Raw genomic sequence first — 27,109 nt, forward strand, 5'->3', positions numbered from 1 at the left:
TCAGTCTTCATGTTCCCAGAACGTTCTTGAGTTAAAAAACATGATCTAAATGACATCCCATCTATAATTATTCATGCTCCCATTGTTGTAGTCATTCTATTCATTGCTGCATCATATTTGAATTGTTATATTTTTGAGTGAAAATTTGAATCTGCAACATAACCAGTAACATTTATCTGTCAGTTAAATGTAGTGGTACAATGTTTCCTCTGAAGTAGAAGTACACAGTTGCATATTTTATTTTTTTTAATTGCTTAATTGAGGCCATTTGTGAGTTAATTCTGGATACAATGACTTAGAATAGTAACATAATTTAATATTTTCCATATCTAAACATAATAAATCTATATCTGTCCAAATATAAAAATGTTATAATTAGTAGCAGAACAAACCATTACCACTGTTCATTTCATGTGTCATCAGTCACTGCCGTATTTTACCATTATGCTCAACAATCATCTTGTTTATAGGCTGTAATATCAAAGAGTGTAGAATCACAATCAATGTCAGTTCTTTGGTAATATTACTTTTCTCTCTGGGGTTTGGTTTCATCAGGTTTTATTTTTGTGACATGGGCGCCATCTTGTGGATTCTCTGCAAACGGCTTCAGGAAACACTGATCGACATTTATCATTATTTTCTGACATTGTATGGCTCAAACTAATTGATTAATAGAGAAAACAATCAGATTAATTAATAATGAAAATAATTGTTAGTTGCAGTGCTGTATTGGTGCTTAAAAATTCACTGAAAAACATTACAATTTCAGGGGGAAAAATTCACATCAAACAACTTTTAACTGGCCTCTGGAGTCACTCTTTAATCTCGAGACAATCTTGGTAACCAGAAACATGAATTATTGCAGTAAGTCGTACAATTTGAGACTAATAATTACAAGATAATTTGAGTTATGCTCAAATTTGACATTGGTCTATTGATCTCTTCAAGAGAATGAAAGTACATGTTCATTCTGTATGTCAGTGCTACGTCGTGACATCTTCCAGTTCAATATGCAACCTGTGTGATAAACCCAGAAATTAGCAGTAATTTAATCATCTACTGTACACTGTTAGGGTTCAGTCATGGGTTGGTTTTTCAGCTTTGGTCAATGATTTTTGATTTCTTGCAACTTGAGTTCAGCTCAAGGATTTGTCACCAGGTTGACCTGTTGGTAGTGAGGTCGTGCAGGTTCAGTAAAGTTGTGTATGTGATGTGTTTGAGGTGTGCTGGTCACAAACCACAGTGAGAGTCTGTCTCCTGCTGCTCTCCATCTAACAGCTCACTGTGGCTGTTTCTGATTGTAATATTCTTCTCTGCAATATTCAAAACTGATCTGCCAACCAAACAGCATGAAGGGGTTTACATGGGCCTTATATCTGCTGTTATATCTATGGTACATTTATTTAAAAAGGATGTAAACATTTTGTTACAGTCTACATTTGGAGAAGGGTACATCATTTTTGTGGATTATTAGATTTATACTCAGTGATTGTCATTGAGTTTCATAAATTCTTTGTAAACTTGACACCATGACTGAGGAAGTCCTGTAGTAGTAGTATAAGAAGTTCTTATAGTTGTTGTATAGTAGTCTATTGGTAGTTCTTATATTAGTTGTACAATCATTGTATTACCTGATTCTGTTATACTGATATATTACTGTTATATTGATATTTAGTGCCACCTATTGGCTGGCTATACATATTTAAGGGGCAAAATCCATGTGTTGTTGTGTGTTTTTGACTGTTAGTAGTTTCTTGTTTGTTCTTCTTTGGAGTGTTATTATTACTGTAAGTACTGATGTAGAGATCTGTTGTCCATTTTGTCTAATCCGTACTAGAGAGTACTGTGCTGTGTGAATACGCAAATTATTAAGCCACATGCCTGGTGTTAGTTTGCCTCTTTTCTTGTCTTTGTTCATGTGCATTGAAATTTAACTTCACATAGGACATAATATTTGAAGTTAGGCTGTTGCCTCCTGTGGTAGGATTTCTGTTTTCAGCTCATGTTCTGTCTGACAGTGGTAGTTTCTTGGCTTTACTAATTAAGTACTGCGTCATCTGTGCTCAGCTGATATGTGTATTTAAAGCCAGCAGATGTCACTGTTTTTTCCTCATCACCACCTGTACAACCCAAGCTGTTAATGAATAAGACAGAAGAGTTATCAGAGAGTTCAGTATTGTTTCCTGACTGACACTCAAATATCCACCAGCATAATGCAGAACTTCGATCACCCACCCACAGAAATCATGGAGACACATTTTGAGAGATTTTTACAGGGACCCACAGAAATTCCTCAGCCCTCAGATGAAAGCAGTTGTCAGGTTTTCACATGACAGTAGCAATCTGTAACTTACAATGTACATTAATAACTTGTGAAAAAATTAATCCAAGATAACATATTCATCACTAAGTCCTGCTAGATTTCTCTACAGGCTGCAATGTTCGTTACACCTCACAGTACTTAAATTATCTGACAGAACAAACATTGAGCTGTTCCTACAGTGTTAGGAGTAGTGGACCTAAAAAAAGTTTTGTGGAAAAGGTCAGTTCAAGCAGAGTGTAGTATTTCCTGTGTGCTCAGGTGTTCTTCCAGTTTGCATTACAGGTGAGAGTGAAACCATTGTCATTGTTGCTTGTCATTTCCCATCTCTTGCCACTCATTTCCTACAACCTCTCTACTGTCCACGCTTGAATGAAGGCAAGAATACTTTAAAATATACATCCATTCATATTTGAAAGTGTTTTCTTATTCTTAAAAATCTCATATTTATATACAGTACAATACATTATGCTTTGCTGATACCAGTATTATCATTTTTTTTGTTTAATAATTGCTGTAGTGTTTTTATTGGGTAAATGAGGAAAAAAATAATAAAAATTTTTGTTTCACTGTTTCCCTCAATGTCTTCTACATCTAGTGATATTCAAAGAGCTTCTCAAAAAAGATCACTTCAAGTAAAGCAGACCTCCCAGCTGTGTCTTCACTGTTTACATCATAGACTGTATATAAAGATGTAAGTAGTGAAGTGTGACATCACCCGATGGTTTGCATTGGAGCCAGTTTGAAGCTGCTCACAGTCAGCGCCATCTTTTCTGTTTACAGCCAGGACCTTCTAAATAAGGAGTGCGGGGTGTTGCCTTTCACACTCAAGATACACTCCCAGCTACCTCGGACCCAAGCTAACACTAGCTTACTGGGAACACCAAGCACTTCAGCCCTGTGCTAACATTAGTTAAATAAAACAATAGGTATCGTTATCAAGTATCATTAAACTTACTGAAATATTGAGACGATAGTCCAACTCAGTGTGTATCCCAGAGGTACCTGTCAATCAACGCCCACACGGCCGACATCAAAGCTACTATAAGTCTTCAAAGTCTTATTAACGGAGCAGTAATTTTCAAAATGACCACCAGCACACTTATTAAGGGCTTGAATTTAGAGATTGAGACCAGAATGACTTGTTGAAAAAATTAATTGACTTAGTATTTCTAGAGAGAAGTTGAGGTTTTTTGAATGGGAGTCAGTTGGAGCGTCTAGTAGCCGTCAGTGGTATTGCACTTTAAGGTACTTCCACAGTTTTAATTACTTATTCTAATCATAAATCAAATACATAAATCAAATAATGTGAAATCATGAAAATCTTGAACTTGGCATGGCCTTAATGGCCCGTCTGACTGATGTACAATCCTTGAGTGTCTATGCTGACTATGTAACAGAACCAACAAGTGGTTTGACAGCAGTCATTTTTTGTTAAATGTGTTTAAAACCAAAGAGATTTGCATAGACAGCAATGAGAACCCTTTATTTAAGCCTGTAATGGTCAACGGCCAGGAAGTGGAGCAAGTGAGCTTCTTTAAATACCTTCCATATAAGACCAGAATCATTTATGTCACACCTGAAAATGCTGAAAATGCTTCATGTACCTGAATTTGTTGCTGTTGTCACCAGTTGTATGTTGGTCATTGTGCTTATTATTGTTCTGTTTGCAGAGATCATTGAAGTTAGTTTCATCTGTTAATCTGTAATTTCATATTTAATTTTATGAACTTGTTCAACAGTTTGATTTGAACAACATGGTTGATTACAACAGAATTGTGTTTTGTGTTTATTGCAACATGCAAAAAGAGATGAAGGCCAAAGTGTTTCTCACTCAGCGTCTGACCAATAATTTAACATCTTTAAAACATCTGTATCGGTTAAAAACAGGATGCATGCTTAACTCTCTTTCTCTGAACTAAAAAGTAACTAATATACTGTAAACAGTTTTATTACAAGAAACAGCTGTAGTTTTATTAATGTTCTTGTCGTCATGTCCTCATTTGATTTTATTTTGGACTTTGGACTCTGGGATAAGAACTGATTTATTTGCCGTCTATAAAACTGATAAAAGCATGAATAACACCAGTAAAGACTAGAAACAGCTGCATTTTAAAGTGAATTCCAAATTAATTAAATGAAGAAGTCTTTGCACTTCACACCCAAAACAAACAAAATATATTAAATCACCTGAAAATGCTTCATCTACCTGAACTTGTTGCTGTTGTCACCAGTTGTACGTCGGTCATTGTGTTTTTTACAGCAGATAGTTTTCAGCTGTTGGAGTCACTGTGACAGTTATGATCTTTAACTCTGCTGCATCAGACCTGAACAGTCAGCACACAAACATGTAAAACTTGAAGTGATGATTAAATATTGTGGTCATTTCTTATTCTGTAGTTTGTGTCTTTGTCCTATGAGACAGAGCTGTAATGTAAACTGTGTTTCTGATAACTGACCACAACCATAAAGTTCAGTTATAGAAATGAAGTCAACACACAAACAAGTAAAGGAGTCATCTCAACAAAAGCTGAACATTTAGGTGCAGGACTGTTGAATCAAACTGTTTTACACTGTATCTGTTAGTCTGATCATTATTTTCTTTATTCTCATAATTGTAGTTTTTATAATGGATATAAGGGTCATTTTGTAAGACAGTAACAACATGTGGTTGGTTTGTCCAATCAGGTTTATGAAGAGTTCATGTTGATGTCTGAGTGAAGGAGACAACTGTCAGTAGTGTTGACTGTTGTATCATTTTTTTGCAGAATTTAAGCAATGAAATTGAAACACATTTTTAACACATTTTTTATTCTGCTTATCATTACGAATAACATAACTTAAACAAAAGAAAAGTTGGCTGGTGATTCTTATATAGTATAAATTAGCAGCTAGTTTCAAGTAGAAGAGAAGGAAGGAAGTGACTGCCTGGCATAGTAAAATGGTTGGAAATAATGTAAACTGGCTAAAGGTCTGATCCTAATGAGAATCAGAAAATGTAGTAAAAAGTAATAGTAGTCAAATTAATATGAAAACTAACATGCAGGTAAATCTTGAGCCAGTTTTCCCTTCAGATGATGATCCATCCAAACTTGGCGGCAACATACAGTCACACTTCAATAAATCAGACCTTTGATCTGCTGTTTCACTAAAGTTACTGTGTGGAAACTTGATATTTTGCCAACCAAAGAGAAATTCAATTCAAATTCAATTGTTTGTTATCTTACATATGTTGAAATCAAGAAACATGGATTATAAATGTTCTTCATGTCTTTGGTTTAGTGATAAATATTAACATCTGGATACATTCAGTTACTACAGCTGCCAAGAGAGCTGCTCACTGAGGAGAAATGGCTGCTCAGATTGTGAAAGTTAAACTGCAGGTCAGATGTTTATTTTATTGGTTTATGATAATCGGTGCAGATCAACCAACATCCTGGTCAGAGTTCATGTTTAATATCATTGACTGAATTCCTGTCAGATTAAAACAGAAGCAAAAGGTTTTCCCAGGTGAGCTGTTGTTACCTGTGTGCAGTTTTTACTTGCATTTACTTTAATGACAGTAAAGATGCAAAAACAAATTTAGAAAAAACATGATCTGAACAACATTTAAACCTGTATCTCAGTGTTAGAGTGTTTGTTTTATAGCTTAAAGTCAGTGTGTGATTACATTTAGTTTCTTTCATCCTGTTCAAAGGTTTAATTTACTGATTAACTTCAGGCTAAAGGTCTGAATTATTAGAGTGACTGTGTTGTTTTTGCCAAGTTTGGCTGCATGTCCAGAATCAGTAACTGAAGGGATGTGAGGACACGTCTGTAAAGCAAGAACATTGTTAAAAGAGATATTTTGGAACAATTAGGACATTTTGAAAGATTACAGTAATGAGCGTTTGTTTTCTGGTGAACTTAAAAACAGGAAACACAGTTGTACTGTCCATCATATAAAATGAACACATGTCTGACAGCCAATCAGAGTCGAAAATTGTCAGTTGTCAAGTTACAATTATTTTATCTTAAATCTTAATTCACCAGTTGACATCAGAAACCAATATTTTTAATTTGAACTTGCATAACAACATTTATTAAAACCACAAGGACATTTAACCAGACTTGATGTTTTGCGTCAGTATTAAAAAATACAAATAATAATGATAACAGCAACAATGATCAAGAGAACCATGTACACAGGATGTATTTTATTATATTTCAAAACAAATTAAAGCAACTCTGCATGTAGTTTATGAAATCAATGAAAATCAATATATGTTCTGGTAAAATATACTCAATGATATCTTCATTTATTCATTCAACTTGTATTTCTACAGAAAGGTCCAATGAGAGCAGAAACACAGGAATATAAAAACAATAACAATCATTAATAGAAATATTAAGATATAGAAGGCAACTAAGAGACAGTGATACAGTGATAAATGATAAGAACAAGAGTTTAATGCAACAATAAGGGATAAAAATCAAACTGAGATCTGCACTTCACTCTATCTGAACACAGCAGGTACACATGAAGTCAGCTCAAAAAATTAAGTTGATTCAGTTTCAGATCTTGTTGCAGTTTGTTCAGTTTGAGTGGAGAAAAACATTTGAAGGTTTGTTTTTTTTCACTTTCAGAGACTGAATACTGAGTTTGAGAAACTAAATGAAGTAGAATTTGAATATTCATTCATTCATAATCACATAATAACAAACTTGAGTAAATGTATTTAGTTATTTTCCACCACTGGTTACATTACTGCTTTACTGAAATCCAACCAACATGGCGCCTTTACAGTTGATAACTGTAGCGATCGGAGATCAATCAATGAATAATGGCGTTTAGCAAAAGTTCAGCCAGGAAGATCTTTTTTGCATGTCTAGGCCAGTAGCTTTATATGTCATACCATGATGTCATAATCAGCTGCTCCAGAGTTCATAAACAATAATCTCCTTCACAGACCTGCTGATGAACAGATCAGGAGACAACAGACAAATATTGGATTTAGTTTCTTTCTTCCTGACAAGAAAAATGACCAGTGACTTTAAACAGAGGCTCTGACCCTGTAAACACACTAAAGTAAGTTATTAACATAACTTATTGTTGATATTCAAACTGTTTATCAGTCTTTGGTTAATAAAATATATAAAGATATAAAACATACAGAACTGTTCAGTACTTCTGAACATATAAAAGGATCAAAAGTGATGCAGCAGAACCAGAGATATCATCCTTTATATTAAACACCCTTGTTTGTCAAAACCTGGCGCCTACATTACCCACAATGCAACTTGACTCTATTCACTTGACTGTACAGATTGTGGTGTGTTGTGATGTTAGTAGCGGCTAATGTAGCCTGCAGCTGTTAGCCTCCAGCAGAGAAGAGGAGCTACAGAGGTCTGATAACATCACTGCTTTCTAACTTCACATCATCACATCTTTACTTTTCAAACTTGTCTTCAGCCCCAACTGATGCTGTGACATCATCAGTGACATCATCAGCTCCCTCTGGAGACACAGATACATTAATACTACTGTTTTACACAGAGATCACCTGGAAACACAATTATGTATTTATAATTATTTCATATGTACAGTTATCCATTCCCATATTAGAGATTTAAACACAAAACATCACAGTCACACCGTAATTTACAAAATAAGATTATATCTCTTTCTAGGATGATCATGTTAAATTTCAGGTATGAAACAGGCAGAAAAAAAGTGACTATTTGCTTCACTTAAAGAGTTTTAGTTTCACCTCAAAGCAATAAAGCTTCACCTGGTTGTTTGATGTGTAAATACAAAGTATTTATACATAAAACTGCAAATGGCTCCAATAAATTGAAAAAATCTGAACTCAAGGTCAACTTGTTAGATTTGTTCAGTGTCATCATGTCATTACATCTGTTCAAAGAAGGTCTCTGATGTCAGATATAAATGTCCTTCACCTTTCTCTCCTGCTGGATGACCTTTGACCTCTGTCCAGTGGATGCTGTGAGTGGGTTTGGTGTGATGTTCTCAGACAGCTGATGTCTGTTTCTGGTCTTCATTCAGTCTCTGGTTGTTTCACCTGTTATAATGTTCCTCACAGCTGGAACATGTGATGTCATCACTTCACATTTCTTCTCTAAAACAAGTTCACAGATCATCTGTCAGACTTCATTCCTTCATATTTACAGTGTGTGTGTGTGAGTGTGTGTGTGTGTGTGTGTGTGTGTGTGTGTGTGTGTGTGTGTGCACGCGTGTGTGTGTGTGTGTGTTTCTGTGTGTGTGTGTGTGTGTGTGTGTGTGTGTGTGAGTGTATTTAGTCAAGTATTTGCCTCGTCAACAATGTTTGATTTTAGGTTTAAAGTAATAATTATGTTTAGGTTGAGATTGTGGGCAGAATGGATTATGTCAGTGAGGATATACAGGTGTGTGATGATGATGATGATGATGAAGAATGTAGGCAGTGCTTCACATTGTCAGGTAATGATGCAATTATCTGTTTTTTTCCTTTTCATGTCTTGTTCATAATCTTTCATCAAGTTTTATTTCTTTTCTCTCTTTTCTTTGTTTGACAGATGATGTCATAGTTGAAACTCTGAAGCTTCTCTTCTGTCTGTTGCTTTTGTCTCCATCACAGCTTCAAAGTCTTTGCTGTATTTATGTCTGAACTCAACATTCAGCTTCTTTCTGGTTTCCTCTTCATACTTTGTCTTCATTATAATCCAGATTTTTAGTTTTACTTTTCTCTCTTTTTCCTCTTGTTGTTTTCTGATTCTGTCCTCTTCTTTCATATTTTTCTCTTTCCTTCTTGTGTTCTTCTTGGAGTTTTTTCAGTCTTTTTTGTTCTTCCTTTTGTTTCTGTTCATCTTCTCAACATCGTTTGTTGAGAACATTTCTTCTTGTTTCTTCTTTCAGGCCTCTCGTTCTTTTCTCATCTCTTCTCTACTTTGTTCCAGATCTTTATCAATTGTTATTTTTTCTCTGATTCTGACTTGATTTTTCTCTCCAAAGCAACAAGTTTTTGTTTTCACTCCTGTTGCTGATTCTCTACCTGCTGAGGCCTCTTTCTGTCGTCTTCTTCTCTCTTTTCTTGTTATTTTTTCTGTTTACACTCTTCAGTGCGGGACGTTCAGAGGATGATACAATTGTTTTTGTATTTCTGTTCCAGTTCATTGATTTCTTGATCATGTTTTTTCTTCAAGTTTTCAATTTCTTCTTCTTTTTGTTCTAACTCTTTGCTGTACTTCCCATCTGTCTCTTGTATTTGTCTCTCATACTTTTGCTTCAGTGCCTCCTTTTCCTCCATATACTCTGCCATCAGACCTGCAAAGTTATTGTTGTATTTCTGTCTGAATTCATTGGATTCTTCTGCTTGTTTTCTCGCCTTCTCTTCATGTTTCTTTTTGATATCATCTGTTAGTTTCTTATATTTCTCGTCTATCGCCTTTCTTCCCTCTTCTTCCTGTTTTGTTCTGTTTTGAACATCTGACGATTCCTGTTCACTTTCTGCTCTTTGTTCTTCCATCCTTTTTATCATTGCATTCATGTCTTCCTCATGTTTTCTTTCAAGTTCCTCCCTCTCTCTCTTCATCTCTTCTTCCTTCTCCTTCAGGATCTTCTCCTCTTCCTTCTTTATTGCTGCTTCGGCCTCTTGCAGTATCTCATTGGTGTAGCAGCTGCCGCCATTTTTCTTCACCATGGAGTCAATCTTGTTTATTAGTTCACTGACTTGTGTTCGGTTTTGTTTATCATAGTTATTAAACACATGGTATCTTCCTCCACAGTCATCAATCAGCTTCTTAAAGGAATCATCACATTCGTCTTCAATGTAATCCTCAATGGACATCTCATCTTGTTCCAGTGAATCTCCTCTTGTGAAAAGAATGATGGTGAACTTTCCAGAATTCTTCCCAAAGACTTTCTTGATGAGTTTTATTGTCTCCTTCTCTTCTGGTGTTAATCTGCCAATCTGTAACACCAACAGGAAGACATGTGGTCCTGGAGCCAGAAGACTGATGCATTTCACCATCTCCTCATTAACCTCTTCATGGGACAAAGTTGTGTCAAACAGTCCAGGAGTGTCGACCACAACGACAGGACGACCGTCTACTTCACTCTGTGCTTTCTGACAAAGTTTGGTGACTGATATTTGACTTGATTCAGCTTTAAACTCTTTTCTTCCCAGAATGGTGTTTCCTGAAGAGCTCTTTCCACTGCCAGTCTTCCCCAGCAGCACAATCCTGAGACTCTCTGAGCTCTGATTCTCATCATCACCTGTGAAATAAGAAGAAGGAGTTCAATGGTGACAGTTGCTAAAGCTCAAGAGTCTTGTATACAACATGTTTAATGACCAGCGTTGGGTAGAAACACATTACTTTGTAACATGTTATAGTAATATTATTACTTCTTTCAGTAACAGTAGTGTAGGGATTACAATATGAAATTCAGTGATTACATTACAGTCACTAATCCCAGTAACACTCTTACTTTTGCACTTGGACGTTCACTGTCTTACTGGGATTAATGGAGGGTTGATATCAGTTTGGCTTCTGCAGTCAGCTGACAGACAGAAATGCAACTTGCAGTAATTTCAAAGTTCTCTTATTCACATGTGTATTTAGCGTGCTTGCTAACGTTAGCCACAGGTACGTCTACATTCAGGAGTCACCTGATGCTGGTTTAGTTCAGAGTTCAGGTGTGTGAATCCTGCAGCTGAGGTTGAGTCTTCTGCAGTGCTGCATCACTGAGGCTACGCTAACGCTAGCTGTTGGATGGTCAGTAAATCCTTCCAAACTGTTTCCTGCCTGATTGTTAAACCACAAACGTCTCATTTCCTGTTTCTATATTTTATCAATACAGAAGATGCAGCGTGTGTGTAGTTTAAATGGAAACTTTGACAGAACTGACAGCTGAGTAACAAAAGTACTGTGACATGTTTATAAAGTAATGTCATTACTTTTACAATGAGTAATATGTAATAAGTAATTAATCATAATTTTTGAGTAACTTGCTCAACATTGTTTATGACAGAACTGCAGATCAATGTACAATACTCACAGCTGGTCTTTGTTTTCAGGTCTCTAAGTTCAGCCTGTAACATGTTAATGTTTTTCTCTTGTTGCAAGACCTTGTTGTAAAGATCCGTTTAGACATGTGCAAATGTTTTTGTTGTATAGCAGCATTGTTTATCCCTGTGTCGTCTCATTTCATCCACAATATCCAACATCTCAGAGATCTGCTGCTTGTCCTTGATGTTGAGAACAACATGTCTTCCTCCACAGCTCTGAATGAGCTCCTGGATGTCTCTGTTCCTTCTTACAAAGTCATCAACAGCTGGAGCTGTAGGATCTGACTCCACAGTGAACAGAATCATGGTGAAGTCATTGACTGGAGAGCTGAATGTGTCCTGGATGATCTTTAACTCTCCCTTGTCTTCATCAGTGAGGGGACCCACAGGTAGGACCAGGATGAAGGCATGGACGCCCTCAGGATCACAGAGGGAGATACACCTGAATGATTCCTCCATCACTGCCTCCTGAGGTTTTCCATACAAGGCAGGCAGCTCCACCAGGGAAACCCGACGTCCACACACCTCTCCCTGATGTTTAACACACTCTGATGAGTTGGAGACTGAATGAAGCTCTGTCTGACCTAAAATGTCCTTGACTGCTGAAGTCTTCCCTGCTCCTCTCCTCCCACACAGAACCAGGTTTAAAACTGGTTTGATGGTCTCTTCAGAGAAGGTGAGGAAGTTTCCTTTGTTTTCACGCACGATTCTCCTAACCTTCCTCACTAACAAACTGTGGTCATTTTCAAACATGTTGTAGTGTCTTTGTCCACATTTCTCAAGAAACCGAGTCAAAGACAAATTTTCAGTCCCCTCATGATGTGTCATGATGACCATTGAGTGTTTAAAAGCATCTTCACTAAACAAACTCAGAATGGACTCCAGTTTTTCTCTCTTCTTCTCTGTAAATGTAGGAGGATCAACTAACAGCAGCAGAACATTAGGTCCTGGCAAACAAGAAGCCACACATCTCTTCATCTCTTCTTCTACTGTTTTTGTAGACAGTCTGAACATGTTTGGAGTTTTAACTACTGTTATTCTTTTTCCTTTCCACTCCCCATGGGTGACCACACTTTGCTTGACTGGAGAAGGTTTCTGGAAATGATCCTCTTGGTCACCAATGATGAAGCTTTCAAGTCTTGCCTTTTTGTCCTCACTTTCCCCCAAACGCACAATCCTGAATGCAGATTCTGTAATATCTTAGAGAGATAGACAAAAATAATTTATCAATTTTTGCAGGTGTATAAATCTGCACAAAATAACAAAAAAAGTACCTGCTCACTGCTATATTGGTTCCAGTTCTTTAATTCCACATGGACATGACAATAGGCCTCAAGCAAGAACAATTTGTAGGAGCAGATTTGTCCTTAAGATACATGTACGAGTAATTTAAGAACATTTGTGGCATTCATCAATTTTCTTGTACTTAGAATTTTCTCTGAGTTACGCATGGACGAGAGGTCCAGACCTGTCGTGAGTGTCGTGAATAGATCGTCTCTGCCTTTCTTCACAAGAGGAGAAACACTGGTTTAACTCACGATTATAATGTCCAGATCTGAATTAATTTGGTGTTTAAATATGATAGCAAATCAACAAAATACGTATCTAACTAAAACTTAAAAAATTAAAATTAATATTCTTTTTGCCATATTATCATCGTCATTGCTGCCAATTTACTGAAAAGTTTTTTATGATTTTTTTTGGCATATTTTGGCGCAGCAACATATACATTTCAGTAGTTGCTCAGATACTCCGACAGCTGCCTCAGTGTCTCTCTGGAGGTCTCTGTCCAGTATCATGTTGATCATGTCAACTTGTAGGCTGTAATATTCTCTCTTCTAATATCTCTCTGACTGTCACATGACCACCTCCCGACACAGACCCCTTTGTTTTAGAAAGACATTTTTTATCTTCTAACTTCATGTTGAAGCATGTGCTGTTTATTTCTGTCACAGCAACTTTAAGCATGGCTCTGATGGATTCATATTTTCCAATAGTTTTTGGTCTCTGACTATCCTAAATTTGTTATATTTTTGTAATAGTAATACCTGTATCAGAGTCACCATTTGCTTGATTTTAAAAGACAATCTTTAGAGCTAATCCCAGAACTGGATGTTGGCATAGGTAGAGTGAAAGCCATCATGTTGTCAGTAGATTTAAACTTTTATTTATTCAGGGAAGTTTCACTGAGAGGAACCCTGATCACATTCACACAGTAACACACATTCACACCTGGAAGCTGCCCAGTACAACCACAGCTTGACCTGCTGCCACTGAGCAGCTCCACTGGAGCAGTTGGGATTAAGGGCCTTGCTCAAAGGCAACTTGGTGGTGGTAGTGAGAGAAGCAATGCTTTTCACTTTCCTGCCGGTCTGGGGATTGAGCCCATGACCCTCCAGTCAGTTACTCAGCCTACTCAGCCTACACAAGCTCGCTTCTCTAACCTTTAGGCCACCGCTGTCCTAATATAAGCCTTTAGCCATCAGCAGTGGGACTATGTGTGTTGCGTCTGTGGTCTCCAGTTTTTGATGTACATTGTAAATTGTACATTACATTTGATGATTACACATCTTTTGAATATCACTCTTTTATTTTTACTATATGTGACTGTTTACAGACCATCCAAATGATGCGCTTCTTTTATTTCAGACTTTTCAGAAATACTGTCAATTATCCACTCCAACTGCAACAAAATTATTATTTTAGGTGATTTTAACTTGCATGTGGACAATCAATCAGACTCTTTTGCTTCAGAATTTTTACATTTGCTGAACTGTATGAATTTTATACAACATGTTACTCAGCCTACTCATAACAGAGGACACATTTTAGACCTTGTAATAACCCATAGCCTATCTGCTAATATCTTTTCAGTTGTGGATGTAGGCTTGTCAGATCACTTCTGTTTATTTTTTTCTGTAAATGGTTTTATATAACAGGATATTCCAGAACAAACTGTCAGGAAATCGATCTTACTACTGAAGTGGCTGCCAATTTCATTGATCTGTAAGGTGACATGATAGTTTTATTAGTAAACTAAGGTCAACCCTCGACACAGTAGCCCCACTAAGACTGAAAATGATCACCACTAATCCAACACCTCCCTGGAGAAACAAAGAAATTAAGCAATTAAAAAGAAACTGCCACACAGCAGAAAGAAGACAGAGAAATAATAAATTAACAGTCAATTACCTAATTTTCCGTGAACAGCTGACTATTTACAATAAGGCAATCAACCTTGCTTAAATGTAACCTCGTTCACACAATGCTAATTAAGCCATTCACCTCCAGATAAATCTCTCTGTCGACCACATAAAGAGTTTTAAAATCTGAAATCTGTGGTGACTTTCCCGTACTGGCTGGATGAATGCATGCCAGAGATGTCCACCAGGCGAGCAGCTAACTTCAGGTTAGCCTTCTGCTAACTTGAACAGGGATAAAATAATTTAGTCATGTGGCTCTTCTAGACTTTCCAACTGTTATCGGAACGAATGGATCAAATTCTGATAGTAAAACGAGTTGTTTCACGGGGTTGTGTGTCGCTGAAAACAATTTATTCACCGTTTTACAGCCGCAACAGTAGCAACAAACTCAGTGTGTAACCATGGCAACTTAGCTTTGGTCAACGATTTGTTGTTATGTAGCAGCGCCATCTTGTTGAGTCTGCTGCTGGTTAATGCAGCAATAAATCTCCATTTGCAACTTATTTAGATGAACCGAGTAACATTACACAAATGGCTCCTAAAAGAAAATTTAGGAGTGGCGCTCAGGGGCGAAAGAAGAGAAAATTGGAGATGGACAAATACCACAGGATAAAGGTATGTTATGTTATTAATTATTGAATCCGATTGAATGAATTTGACATTTGTCGTTTTTCTTGCAACATTAAAGTCATGTTTTTGAATGAATTAAACTGAACATGGCCACAATAATTTTAACTTTGCAAGCTGGCTAGAAAGTAGTGAATATAGTAGTATTATTTATTTTAGCTGAAATGTTTTTCATTAGAACAAGCTTGATTTCTTGCTATTTGTTTGCTAGGTAACATGAGTAGGATTGCAAGCACCATTTATAATTCATAAAGGCCAGCTTTCCTTGTTAACTAGCAACCAATATTTTCTTGCAACATTAAATTGGTGTTTTGACTTATTATTTTAATATGTAACATATCAAGTGTCCAAATTACCCCAAATTGTTTCAGGCTAACCACTAGCTTTCTAGCTATGTTAAATTGTATCTTTGTAGACCATATTTGGACATATTTATAATAATTGGATAATTTGCATAATTGGATAAAATTGCGTTTGGTGTGTGGTTAATAAATAGGCCTGGAAGATACATATAACATACCTATATAATGTCTTACATCCTATATTTAAAAAGTCTTAATATCTAACATATAATCTTTTCAGGGGCATTATTGAAATATTTTGGAGGATCTTCCACTGCACCAGGACCATCTACTTCATCAGCTGATAAACTGCTGCTGAGGGGACATCATCAGAGACTTCAGGGGCATCTACTCCCTCTCCTGATGTGACTGCAGCTACAGAGGTCTACATCCACCTCCGACATGACTGCGTCTGCAGTGTTTGAAACGCTTGGAAAAGTTAAAAGTAAGTTTGGGGTACTGCTAAACTTCCCAACCTTGGATGATGAAGCACTGGAGAAACAATGTGAGGAGCTTGAGAACACACTGAGGAGTGGAGAGGAAGCCAACATTTATGGAAGAGAGCTGGCCATGGAAATCAGAAACCTTCCTCAGTTACAAACAGGATGACTGCATTTGAACTGCTGGACTTTGTCCAGAAGAAGGAACTGACAGCATTGTATCCAAATCTTAGTATATCCCTGAGGATTGCCTGTACCCTGCCAGTGACTTTTGCAGTGTTCACTTCATTCAGAATATTTTGCAATCTTACATTGATTTTTCATTGCTATTCATTTGGCAAAATATTTTTGGTTGTATTGTGTTCATTTGTCATTGTCTTTTTTTATAGACCTCATGTGCAGGTTTGCTGCTTTTTATAGTTTAAATATATCAACTTTATCATTTATTATTTTGAATGACTTGTAATTGTTAATTGTATCTTAACTTCTCAAATTTTAATATATTTTTATATATTTTAATATAATATTTTTGATAGACATTGTTTTGTTCATGTTCATTCAGTTATGAGCAGTGTGTGTGATTTGGTGGTTGAGCTCGGAGTGTTTTGGGGCCACAAACAAAATTTCGTTTAGGGCCACCAAAAACCAAGGGCTGGCCCTGAATCTACCTCAGTGTCAGTGTATGAATTTTAACACCCCAGAACCTTTGATTTTACATGAAGACACACTGGAGAAATTTGTCCTAGTTGATGCTGAGATGCTTGGCAAAGCTATTTCTCAATTAAAACCAGCGACCTGCTTTTTGATCCCATTCCCAAATCCTTTTCTAAAACATTTTATAGCTTTTTTAATGAAGATTTTCTTAACATTGTAAATTATTCTCTTCAGATGGGTGTCTCCCCTACTGCTCTTAAGACCGTCATAGTTATTTGGATGTCTCCATACTTAATAACTACAGACTAGTATCCAATCTACCATTTTTTTAGTAAAATTTTAGAGAAGCTTGTTTTTAACCAGTTAAATGATTTTATTAACACTCACGATATTTTTGAAAAAATAAAACAGTCTGGTTTTTGGACCAATCATAGCACTAAGACAGCACTAGTTAAGATTGTAAATGACCTCAGGTCCAATATGGATGTGAAAAATCCCTCCAAATTAGTATTACTTGACTTTAGTGCAGCCTTTGATACAGTAGATCACTCAATTCTTTAAGACAGACTTCACAGTTTAATTGGCCTCTGTGGTGCTGTTTTTAACTGGTTTTTAGTAAGCATTGATGATTGCTCATCTAAAAGCTATAGAATGAACTGTGGTGTTCCTCAAGGTTCAATTTTAGGTCCTACACTTTTTAACCTTTACGTGCTGCCACTTGGAAATGTCATCAGGAGCAACAGCATCAATTTCTATAGCTATGCTGATGACACACAGCTTTACATCGCCATGTTTCCTGATGACTCAGGGCCAATCAATGCCCTTTTTAACTGTATTCTAGATATCAAATTATGGATGGCAGAGAATTTTTGACAGCTCAGCCAGGACAAACCTGAAGTCTTGGCCATTGGTAGTGAAGCTCAGAGAGAGGAACTCAATGTGAATCTGCAAGCACTGGCATTAAAACCCTGTCAACAGGTGAAAAACTTAGGAGTCATCTTTGACTCAGATCTCAGTTTTGAACCCCACATTAGAAATAAAACTAAGAATGCATTTGATCATTTTGATCAAAACATTGCCAGAGTGTGATCATTCCTCTCGAAAGCCAATACAGAGACACTACTGCACACTTTCATTACCTGCAAGACTGACTACTATAATGCGCTGCTTTCTGGTCTCCCTAAGGAGAATTTATCACAACTACAGTTGCTTCATAACTCAGCTGCATGTGTGTTGACTTGGACCAGCAAGAGAGCACACATTACATCACTTTTAAAGTCTCTGCACTGCTTCAGAATTGATTTCAAGATCCTTTTATTGGTTTATAAAGCTCTTAATTGTCTTAGTCCTACTTATTTATCAGATTTGCTTTCAGCCTATGAACCTCCTAGAACCCTCTAGCATCCTGTCATTACTATGATCCTCATCTCTGGAACAGCTTCATGAAGACCTGCAGCAGAAAGTGTTGATATTTTTAAAAGCACCTACCTTTTTAATCTGACTTTTGATCTAACTTTATTTATTTTATTTATTTATCTGTCTTTTATTTATATGTTTTAGCCTGTTTTACTACTTGGTATATCCTTTTATTCTATTCTTATTTTGTTTTTTTCTTTTTTGTTTGTTTTTTTAATTGTTTGTTTGTTTTTTATAACCTACCTTTTATTTCTGGCTTTACTTACTTCAACACATCTCCTTTCTTTTAGTATTTCATTGTCTTTTTTCACACTTCAATTTTGTATTATTATTTTATTTTGTGATTCAGACTTTTTACATGTTTATCCTACCTCTGGTGTTTCCTCACTGCAAATTCATGAGGGTTATGATAGCGTTTCCTCAGTTCCTGTTTTTTTTTCCTTTATTTATTCATTTATTTATCTATTATTCCCCACAATGCAGACAGATGTCTTATGGAAATTTAGATTATTTTGAATATGTGGCTCTTCAGTTGAATTCCTCCTCTCAAGCTATATTTCTAAATATCTACAGGCCACCGAAATACTGTGCAACCTTTTTTGATGACTTTACTGAACTGCTGTCTATTATCTGTATTGACTCTGACTGTGTAGTTATTGTTGGTGATTTTAACATCCATGTGGACAACCTCCAGGACAGAGAGACTAAAGAACTGTGTTATTTTCTTGATAACTATGGACTGATCCAGCATGTAATGGAGCCCACACACAACAAGGGGCACACTCTGGACTTAATCATCTCTAAGGGTCTTAACATTTCTAAGGTTGTGATGACTCTGATCATTCCTGTTTTGTCTTTGAGAATGCTATATCTGTGCAAACAAATGTTCAAACAGAAGTAATCACAAAACGGTATATCACTGAAAACACCAGTGAAATGTTTATTCAGACTTTCTCTTCCACATCCACCCTCTCTTGGGTCTCAGTCAATGAGCTTGTAGATAATTTCAGTTCTAAAATTACAAATGTTATTGATTGCATTGTACCTACTAAGGTGAAGGTTGTCTCTGGTAAGAAAAGATCTCCATGAGAGTGTGAAAAAGCTAAAAGCAGGTGGTGAAAAATAAATCTCCAGGTTCATTATGATGTCCATAAAGAGGAAATTTCCTCGGTCCTTCTTCTCTCACATCATTTCCAAAAACTAGTTTGAATCCTACTTAAAGGACAGGGACTACTTTGTGTCTATAGGTAATTACACATCTGAGCGGACAAAAATGACTTCTGGAGTTCCCTAAGGCTCCATTCTGGGGCCTCTTCTGTTCAACATCTACATGCTTCCACTAGCTCAGATTATGAAAAACAACAAAATATTTAACCACAGTTATGCAGATGACAAATTTACATAACCACATCACCAGGGGACTATGGTCCAATACAAGCAATGAGTAAGTGCATTGAACAAACCATCAATTGGATGTGCCGGAATTTTCTTCAATTAAACAAAGACAAAGCCGAAGTAATTGTTTTTGGAGCCAAGGAAGAACGTTTAAAAGTCAGCACTCAGCTTCAATCGATAATGTTAAAAACTACAAACCAAGCCAGAAATCTTGGTGTAGTCATGGACTCAGACCTGAATTTCAACAGCCACATTAAGACAATTACAAAGTCAGCCTACTATCACCTGAAGAATATATCAAGAATTAAAGGACTTATGTCTCAGCAGGATTTGGAAAAACTTGTCCATGTATTTATCTTCAGTAGACTCGACTACTGTAACGCTGTCTTTACAGGTCTCCCTAAAAAATTGATCAGATAGCTGCAGCTGATTCAGAACGCTGCTGCTCGAGTCCTCACTAAGACGAAGAAAGTGGATCATATCACTCCAGTTCTCAGATCTTTACATTGGCTTCCTGTCTGTCAAAGAATTGGATTGTAAAATACTGTCAAAATACATTTCTGATCTGCTGCTACGTTATGAACCAGCAAGACCTCTCAGGTCATCTGGGACAGGTCTGCTTTCTGTCCCCAGAGTAAAAACTAAAAATGGAGAAGCAGCGTTCAGTTTTTATGCTCCACATATCTGAACAAACTCCCAGAAAACTGCAGGTCTGCAGTAACTCTCAGTTCTTTTAAATCACAGCTGAAGACTTTTCTGTTTGCCTTTTATTAAACCAAATTTGAGGGTTAATATCTTACACTGCACTGTAAGTTTTATTCTCCTGTTTTATCTGTCTTATTCCTTTTTAGCTTCTTTTTATTTCCAAATTCAACACTTTTAATTGTTTTTAAATGTCTTTTTACATTGCTTTGTGTTGCTTTTATATTCTGTCTTGATGCCTTTTATGCTCTATGTAAAGCACTTTAAATTCCCTTGTTATTGAAATGTGCTATATAAATAAACTTGCCTTGCCTATAACATAGTCATTTATTGTGCCTTGCTGATATATCGGCATGGATGAAAGAACGCCACCTTCAACTCAACCTCTAAAAGACAGAGCTCCTTGTCATCCCAGACAATCCCTCTATACAACAAAACATCAGGTGTCATGATTGATGACCAACTAACCTTTAAGGTTCAGGTGGCCTCAATCACTCCATCGTGTCAGTTTGCCCTGTACAACACCAGGAAGATCAGACCCTACCTGTCTGAGCATGCAGCACAACTCGTAGTACAGGCTCTCATAATATCATAAATTGACTACTGCAACTCCTTACTGGCAGGCTTCCCTGAATGTACATTCAAACCTCTGCAGATGATCCAAAACGCGGGTTGTCTGTAGTCTGTAGTATATTAGTCAGTCAGCACTAAAAGTGTTTGGTTTACTCACTTTAACCTGCAAAACTTTCTGAAGGCTCATGTAACATGTTTTTCTGCCATGGAGGAAATACATTCATGATGAGTGAAAACGAGTCAGAAGCATCTTCTGACGTTTCTACTGCAGCAACAGGCTGCAAACTGAATCTGTCAAGGTGCAAATCTGTCCTTGATTTAAGGCTCTGGAGATCCTAGATTCCTACAATCATATTCATATTTTAAAGTAATATGAATATCATATTTTAAACCTACCAGCCACTCTTCTGCCATGAGACTACAGTGAACATTCTTACAATAGTACATATTGCCTTTTATTAGTAATGGATTCTGTGATGAACTGGTTTTTATGCCAGTGATATCAGCCATTACACTCACTTACCAGTAACTTTAACATGGTCCAGGATAGTAGAGATTGTCTCCTGTTGTTTCAGCTTCAGATGATCATCAGGTAAAGCAGATGCAGACACTGAAAAGAAAACAATCAATTATTCAAGGCAACTAAATTCTAACAGACTTAATCCAAGGTCAGCAGCTAAAATGATCAACCAGATAAGAAATCACAGCAGTTTAAAGGCAGATTTGGAGATTTGTCAGCCATTATTCTTGTGTATTTCTTTAAATCAGACATTTTGTACCCATCTCTTATGTAACACTGTACATTCAGATCTCATTAAACACCACAATTTTTCTGACTAAGGTCAGTTTGACTCACTGTTAGGTGGCAGGAATCGAAAGCTGCTGTCGCGCTTCAGTGGTTGCTGTAATATACAAACTCATTCATTTATTCAACACTTGATTCTTTCCCATGTATTCTGTAATAAGTATGCTGATGACAGTAACAGTGGTATCATTACAATGTTGCATCATTTTTATGGCCTGCTTTTTTGCTGCATTACCAACTATCACTGTATTCAGTTGTCACATGTTCTAACTTTCTCCCTTATTTCACTAAATTCTTTTTCAGCCAACTAACAAACAAAAAGGCAAATAAACAAACAGGAGTGAAAACAAAACTTTCTTGACAGAGATAAAAAAAAAAAACCATCCTGTGGAGAAACTATAGTATTGCAGCGAGTCAAGAGAAGCTGAACATTTACAGGAAATATAGTGCATACATTTAGGCGACAAAACTGAAGTCTTGGTCATTGGTAGTGAAGCTCAGAGAGAGGAACTCTCTGCAAGCACTGGCATTAAAACCCTGTCAACAGATGAAAAACTTAGGAGTCATCTTTGACTCAGATCTCAGTTTTGAACCCCACATTAGAAATAAAACTAGTGATGCATTTGATCATTTGAAAAACATTGCCAGAGTGTGACCATTCCTCTCTCAAGCCAATACAGAGACACTACTGCACACTTTTATTACCTGCAGGATTGACTAATGTAATGCTCTGCTTCCTGGTCTCCCTAAGAAGAAAATATCACAAATACAATTACTTCATAACTCAGCTGCACATGTGTTGACTTGGACCAGAAAGAGAGCACACATTACATCACTTTTAAAGTCTCTGCACTGGCTACCCGTCTGCTTCAGAATTGATTTCAAGATCCTTTTATTGGTCTATAAAAGCTCTTAATTGTCTTGGTCCTACCTATTTATCAGATTTGCTTTTAATCTATGAACCCTCTAGGACCCTCAGGTCTTCTGGTAATGGCCTTTTAATTATCCCTAAAGTCAGAACAAAAACCCACGAAGAGGCATCCTTTTATTACTATGGTCTACGTCTCTGGAACAGCTTCCTTTGTTTATCCTTTTATTCTATTCTTATTTTGTTTTTTGTTTTTTGTTTGTTGGTTTTTTTGATTGTTCTCTCTTTTTATAACGTACTTTTTATTTCTAGTTTTACTTACTTCAACACATCTCCTTTTTTTAGTATTTTATTATCTTATTTCACACTTCAATTTTATATCATTTTATTTGGATATTCTGAATTTGTACATTTTCATTCTACCTCTAGTGTTTCCTCACTGCAAATTCATGAGAGTTATGACAGTGTTTCCTCAGTTCCTGTTTTGTTTCTTTTTTGAGTCCTTTATTTATAATATAGCAATTTGTTGTTTGTGCGTGGATAGGGGATTTGGGGGTGGAGGGTGGGAGGGTGTGGGGGGATTTATTGTGTCAAGCACTTTGCGTTACATTGTATTTGTATGAAAAGTGCTATACAAATAAGGTCTGATTGATTGATTGATTGATTCTGTATTTTTATGAACAGGTCACACAGTGGGTACCTTAATCAGTTATTTAACTCTCATGTCATGGTACCAGAATTGACCTTCTGTGCTTTTCCTACGCAGTTACGAGATGTTTCACACATATTTCAAGTTTATAGAGCAGCAAATATTTGTACTTTTAGCAAATCTACAACCCCTGTCTCTTTGAGTAATCAAAATCTGTTGTGTCAGCAAGATTGATTTCTCAGTTTAGTAAGTGGCTGGTTGCCTATATTATCAGTGCTGGACTGTGCACAAACCATACTGGCATATCGAATATAAGACAATGTTTTACTCTGGAAATGATGTTTTAAAAAGTGGGGTTGTCCTTTTTTTTAAATTGAGAAAGTACTGGTGTAACACTGGTTCTAGCGTTGTATTTTGGGTTGTCTGTAGTCTGTAGTCTGTTAGTCAGTCAGCACTAAAAGTGTTTGGTTTGCTCAGTTTAACCTGCAAGACTTTCTGAAGGCTCATGTAACATGTTTTTCTGCCATGGAGGAAATACATTCATGATGAGTGAAAACAAGTCAAAAGCATCTTCTGACGTTTCTACTGCAGAAACAGGCTGCAATGTCACAGATGATGAGGAGCTTAAAAAGACAGACAGTCTGAAAAACACTACACTGCTAATATTTGAGGTGCTGTATATGTTTCACAGTTTTCTTCAGAAAGTCAGCCTGGACTCTCTGCTGAGTTCCTTAAACTGTCTGCTGCTTTTAAAGAATTAAAGAGGATGGTGGACTAAATAGACTCTGTCAGATCTTTAAGTCATCCTTCCCTTTTTAACTGGACTTTTAAGATTCCACAGTGCTTTGTGGATTTGATTATAATTTAGAGTTCTGCCCCTTTGTTTTACTTACGTTAATATTTTAACTATGGCTGTCAAGGTTTTATTAAACCTGGTGCTTCACAATGGCCTTTTGTAATAATTATTTATAAAATGACTGACAGATGATGACTGGTGTCCTTGAGTGTAAGGCTCTGGAGATCCTAGATTAATTAATTGAATTCACATCTTTACCTACCAGCCACTCTTCTGCCATGACACTACAGTAAACATTCTTATAAAGGTAGATATTGCTTTATATTAGCAATGGATTCTGTGATGAACTGGTTTTTATGCCAGCAATATCAACCATTACACTCACTTACCAGTAACTTTAACATGGTCCAGGATAGTAGAGATCGTCTTCTTTTGTTTCAGCCTTGGATGATCATCAGGTAAAGCAGATGCAGACACTGAAAAGAAAACAATCAATTATTCAAGGCAACTATGTGCAGATGTAATCCAAGGTCAGCAGTTAAAATGATCAACCAGAGAGAATCACAGCAGTTTAAAGGCAGATTTGGAGAAACTCTGTTTTTGTGTATTTCTTTAAACCAGACATTTTGTACCCATCTCTTATGTAACACTGTAAATTCAGATCTCATTAAACACCAGAATATTTCTGACTAAGGTCAGTTTGACTCACTGTCAGGTCGCAGGAATCGAAAGCTGCTGTCACGCATCAGTGGTTACAGATCATCTGTAATATACAAACTCATTCATTTATTCAATACTTGATTCTTTCTCATGTATTCTGTAATAAATATGCTGATGACAGTAACAGTAGTATCATTATAATGTTGCATCATTTTAGTGTTCTGCTTCTTTGCTGCATTACCAACTATCACTGTATTCAGTTATCACATGTTCACAAAAAGACAAATAAATAAATATACAGGAGTGAAAACAAAACTTTCTTGGCAAAGGTAAAAAAACAAAAAAACATCCCGTGTTTAATCTCATAGAAGAAATTCTTGTTCCCTGCAACTTTGCTATTCTGTCAAACTGTAATTAAAATGAAGTATATTAATTAGAAACACATTATTAATTAGTGCAAATCTGTGAGGTAAAGTCTGACTGGACTCACCAGAATCTGCAGCCATACTGTCACTCTGCTGGAAACCCACAAGACAGAAATTCAACTGGTGCTGCTGGCTGATAAAAACACAACGAAAAACACTTCGAACAAAACTCTTTTTGAATTCACTTTAATTAGAATTGACAGGATGACTTTATAATTAGATCTATAAATGTATATGGTTTTATGAACGTAATGGCACTGATGTAACAGTAAATGTCTTTGTTATGGCTTTATCTGGAGTTTATTTAATTTTGCAAAAAGTTTTCTCTCATATTTGACACATACTGCTGCTGCTCAGTTTCACAAACATTCAGGTTACATTGTTCACTAATCCTGTGTCTCTTAGGCAGACATGTTTTGTGATGCCTCGTTCTTTAAGTGGCTAATTTACAATCATTGATTCTGTACCTGATTAGTTTTCATATGTTTATTTATTTAAGTGATCAGGTCATTTTCCACTCTGTATTCCTTGTCAGGTAACTCCTCCTTTATTTTGATATTTTGTAGTGATTTTTTCTAACGTCTGATCACTCAGGAATTGTTCTGTATGTAGAGATCATTTAAGTTTCATTTGTTAATCTGTAATATCATATTGAATTTTATGAACTTGTTCAACAGTCTGATTTGAAAAACATGGTTGATTACAACAGTCAAAGAATTGTGTTTTGTGTTTATTGCAACATGCAAAAAGAGATGAAGGTCAAAGTGTTTCTCACTCAGTGTCTGACCATTTTAATATCTTTAAAACATCTGTATCGGTTCAAAACAGGACACATGCTCAGCTCTCTCTTTCTGAACTAAAAAGTAACTAATATACTGTAAACAGTTTTATTACAAGAAGCAGAAGCAGTTGTAGTTTTATTACTGTTCTTGCACCGTAACATTAATTTTGTCCTCGTTTGACTTTATTTTGGACTTTGGACTCTGGGATAAGAACTGATTTATTTGCCGTCTATAAAACTGATAAAAGCATGAATAACACCAGTAAAGACTAGAAACAGCTGCATTTTAAAGTGAATTCCAAATTAATTAAATGAAGAAGTCTTTGCACATCACATCAAAGACAAACAAAATATATTAAATCACCTGAAAATGCTTCACCTACCTGAACTTGTTGCTGTTGTCACCAGTTGTACGTCGTCATTGTGCTTTTTACAGCAGATAGTTTTCAGCTGTTGGAGTCACTGTGACAGTTATGATCTTTAACTCTGATCCATCAAACCTGAACAGTCAGCACACAAAATAAAAATCAGTTCTCAGTTAACAATGATAATGTAAATATACCATTAAAAAGAAGAAATACAGTGAGAAGAAAGACTAAAAATTCACGTACACTGTAAAGTGATTCAATAGTCTGTAAAATGAAAAGTTAAACTTGTAAAACCTGTTGATGATTAAAAATTGTGGAGAAGTTAATTATAGAAATTAAACACACAGTCAACAGAAACAAGTAACGTAGTCATCTCAACAAAAAAATAACATTTAGTAACACGGCTGTTGAATCAACCTGCATTACATTGTATCTATCAAGTCATGAAGTGCATATTTTCTTTATTCTCATATTTCTTTACTCACCTGAAGTTGTTACTGCAACATTTCACCTTCAAGCTCATAAAGGAAAGTACAGACTTCACAGTGATAACTGACTCACTGAGGGTGAACAAAAGGTGTGTCAGGAGCAAACGAGGAACCTGATTGGACAGAAAAACTGGACTTTGATCCGAACTCTAATCATACTTGAATCAAACATCCTCGTATTGCAAGATGGCCGTCCCTGTAGACATGTTAATAAAACAGGAAGGACAGAGTTGTTTAACATCCAGTGCTGAGATCATCAGGCGAGTTGTCTTATGACGCTGATATACAGATCTGTCCATGAATGACAAGTCTTTAGGATTCTCCAAACACGGAAAACAGGTTTCAGCTGAGTCACAGATCTGTTGACCTGTCAGAGAAAGTTTAGATGAAACTAAATTTAGTGGCTAGTTCAGGGTGGATGGTTGGACGAATAAAATGTCTGACTTTTCTGTTTTTGACACCAGAAATTGTCATTTGCATCTTGTTTCTTATAAGCTTTTTTACTTGGGGCGGCTGTGACTCAATTCCCGGCTCCTCCAGTCCACATGCTG

At 36.4% G+C, this 27,109-nt stretch overlaps 1 protein-coding gene across 1 annotated transcript; it reads right to left on the reverse strand.

The window, feature by feature from the left end:
* Positions 1-8,981: 8,981 nt before the first annotated feature.
* LOC137170224 (GTPase IMAP family member 8-like) lies at positions 8,982-26,658 on the reverse strand. The gene is given in 7 exon segments (XM_067573442.1): positions 8,982-10,574; positions 11,358-12,566; positions 21,242-21,328; positions 24,546-24,599; positions 24,987-25,050; positions 26,086-26,202; positions 26,556-26,658. Coding segments are annotated over 4 exon segments (2,478 nt in total). The 5' UTR covers positions 24,583-24,599; positions 24,987-25,050; positions 26,086-26,202; positions 26,556-26,658; the 3' UTR covers positions 8,982-9,429.
* Between the last annotated feature and the right edge of the window lie 451 nt (positions 26,659-27,109).

Source organism: Thunnus thynnus, chromosome 2, assembly GCF_963924715.1.
Source record: "Thunnus thynnus chromosome 2, fThuThy2.1, whole genome shotgun sequence".
NCBI lineage: Eukaryota > Metazoa > Chordata > Actinopteri > Scombriformes > Scombridae > Thunnus > Thunnus thynnus.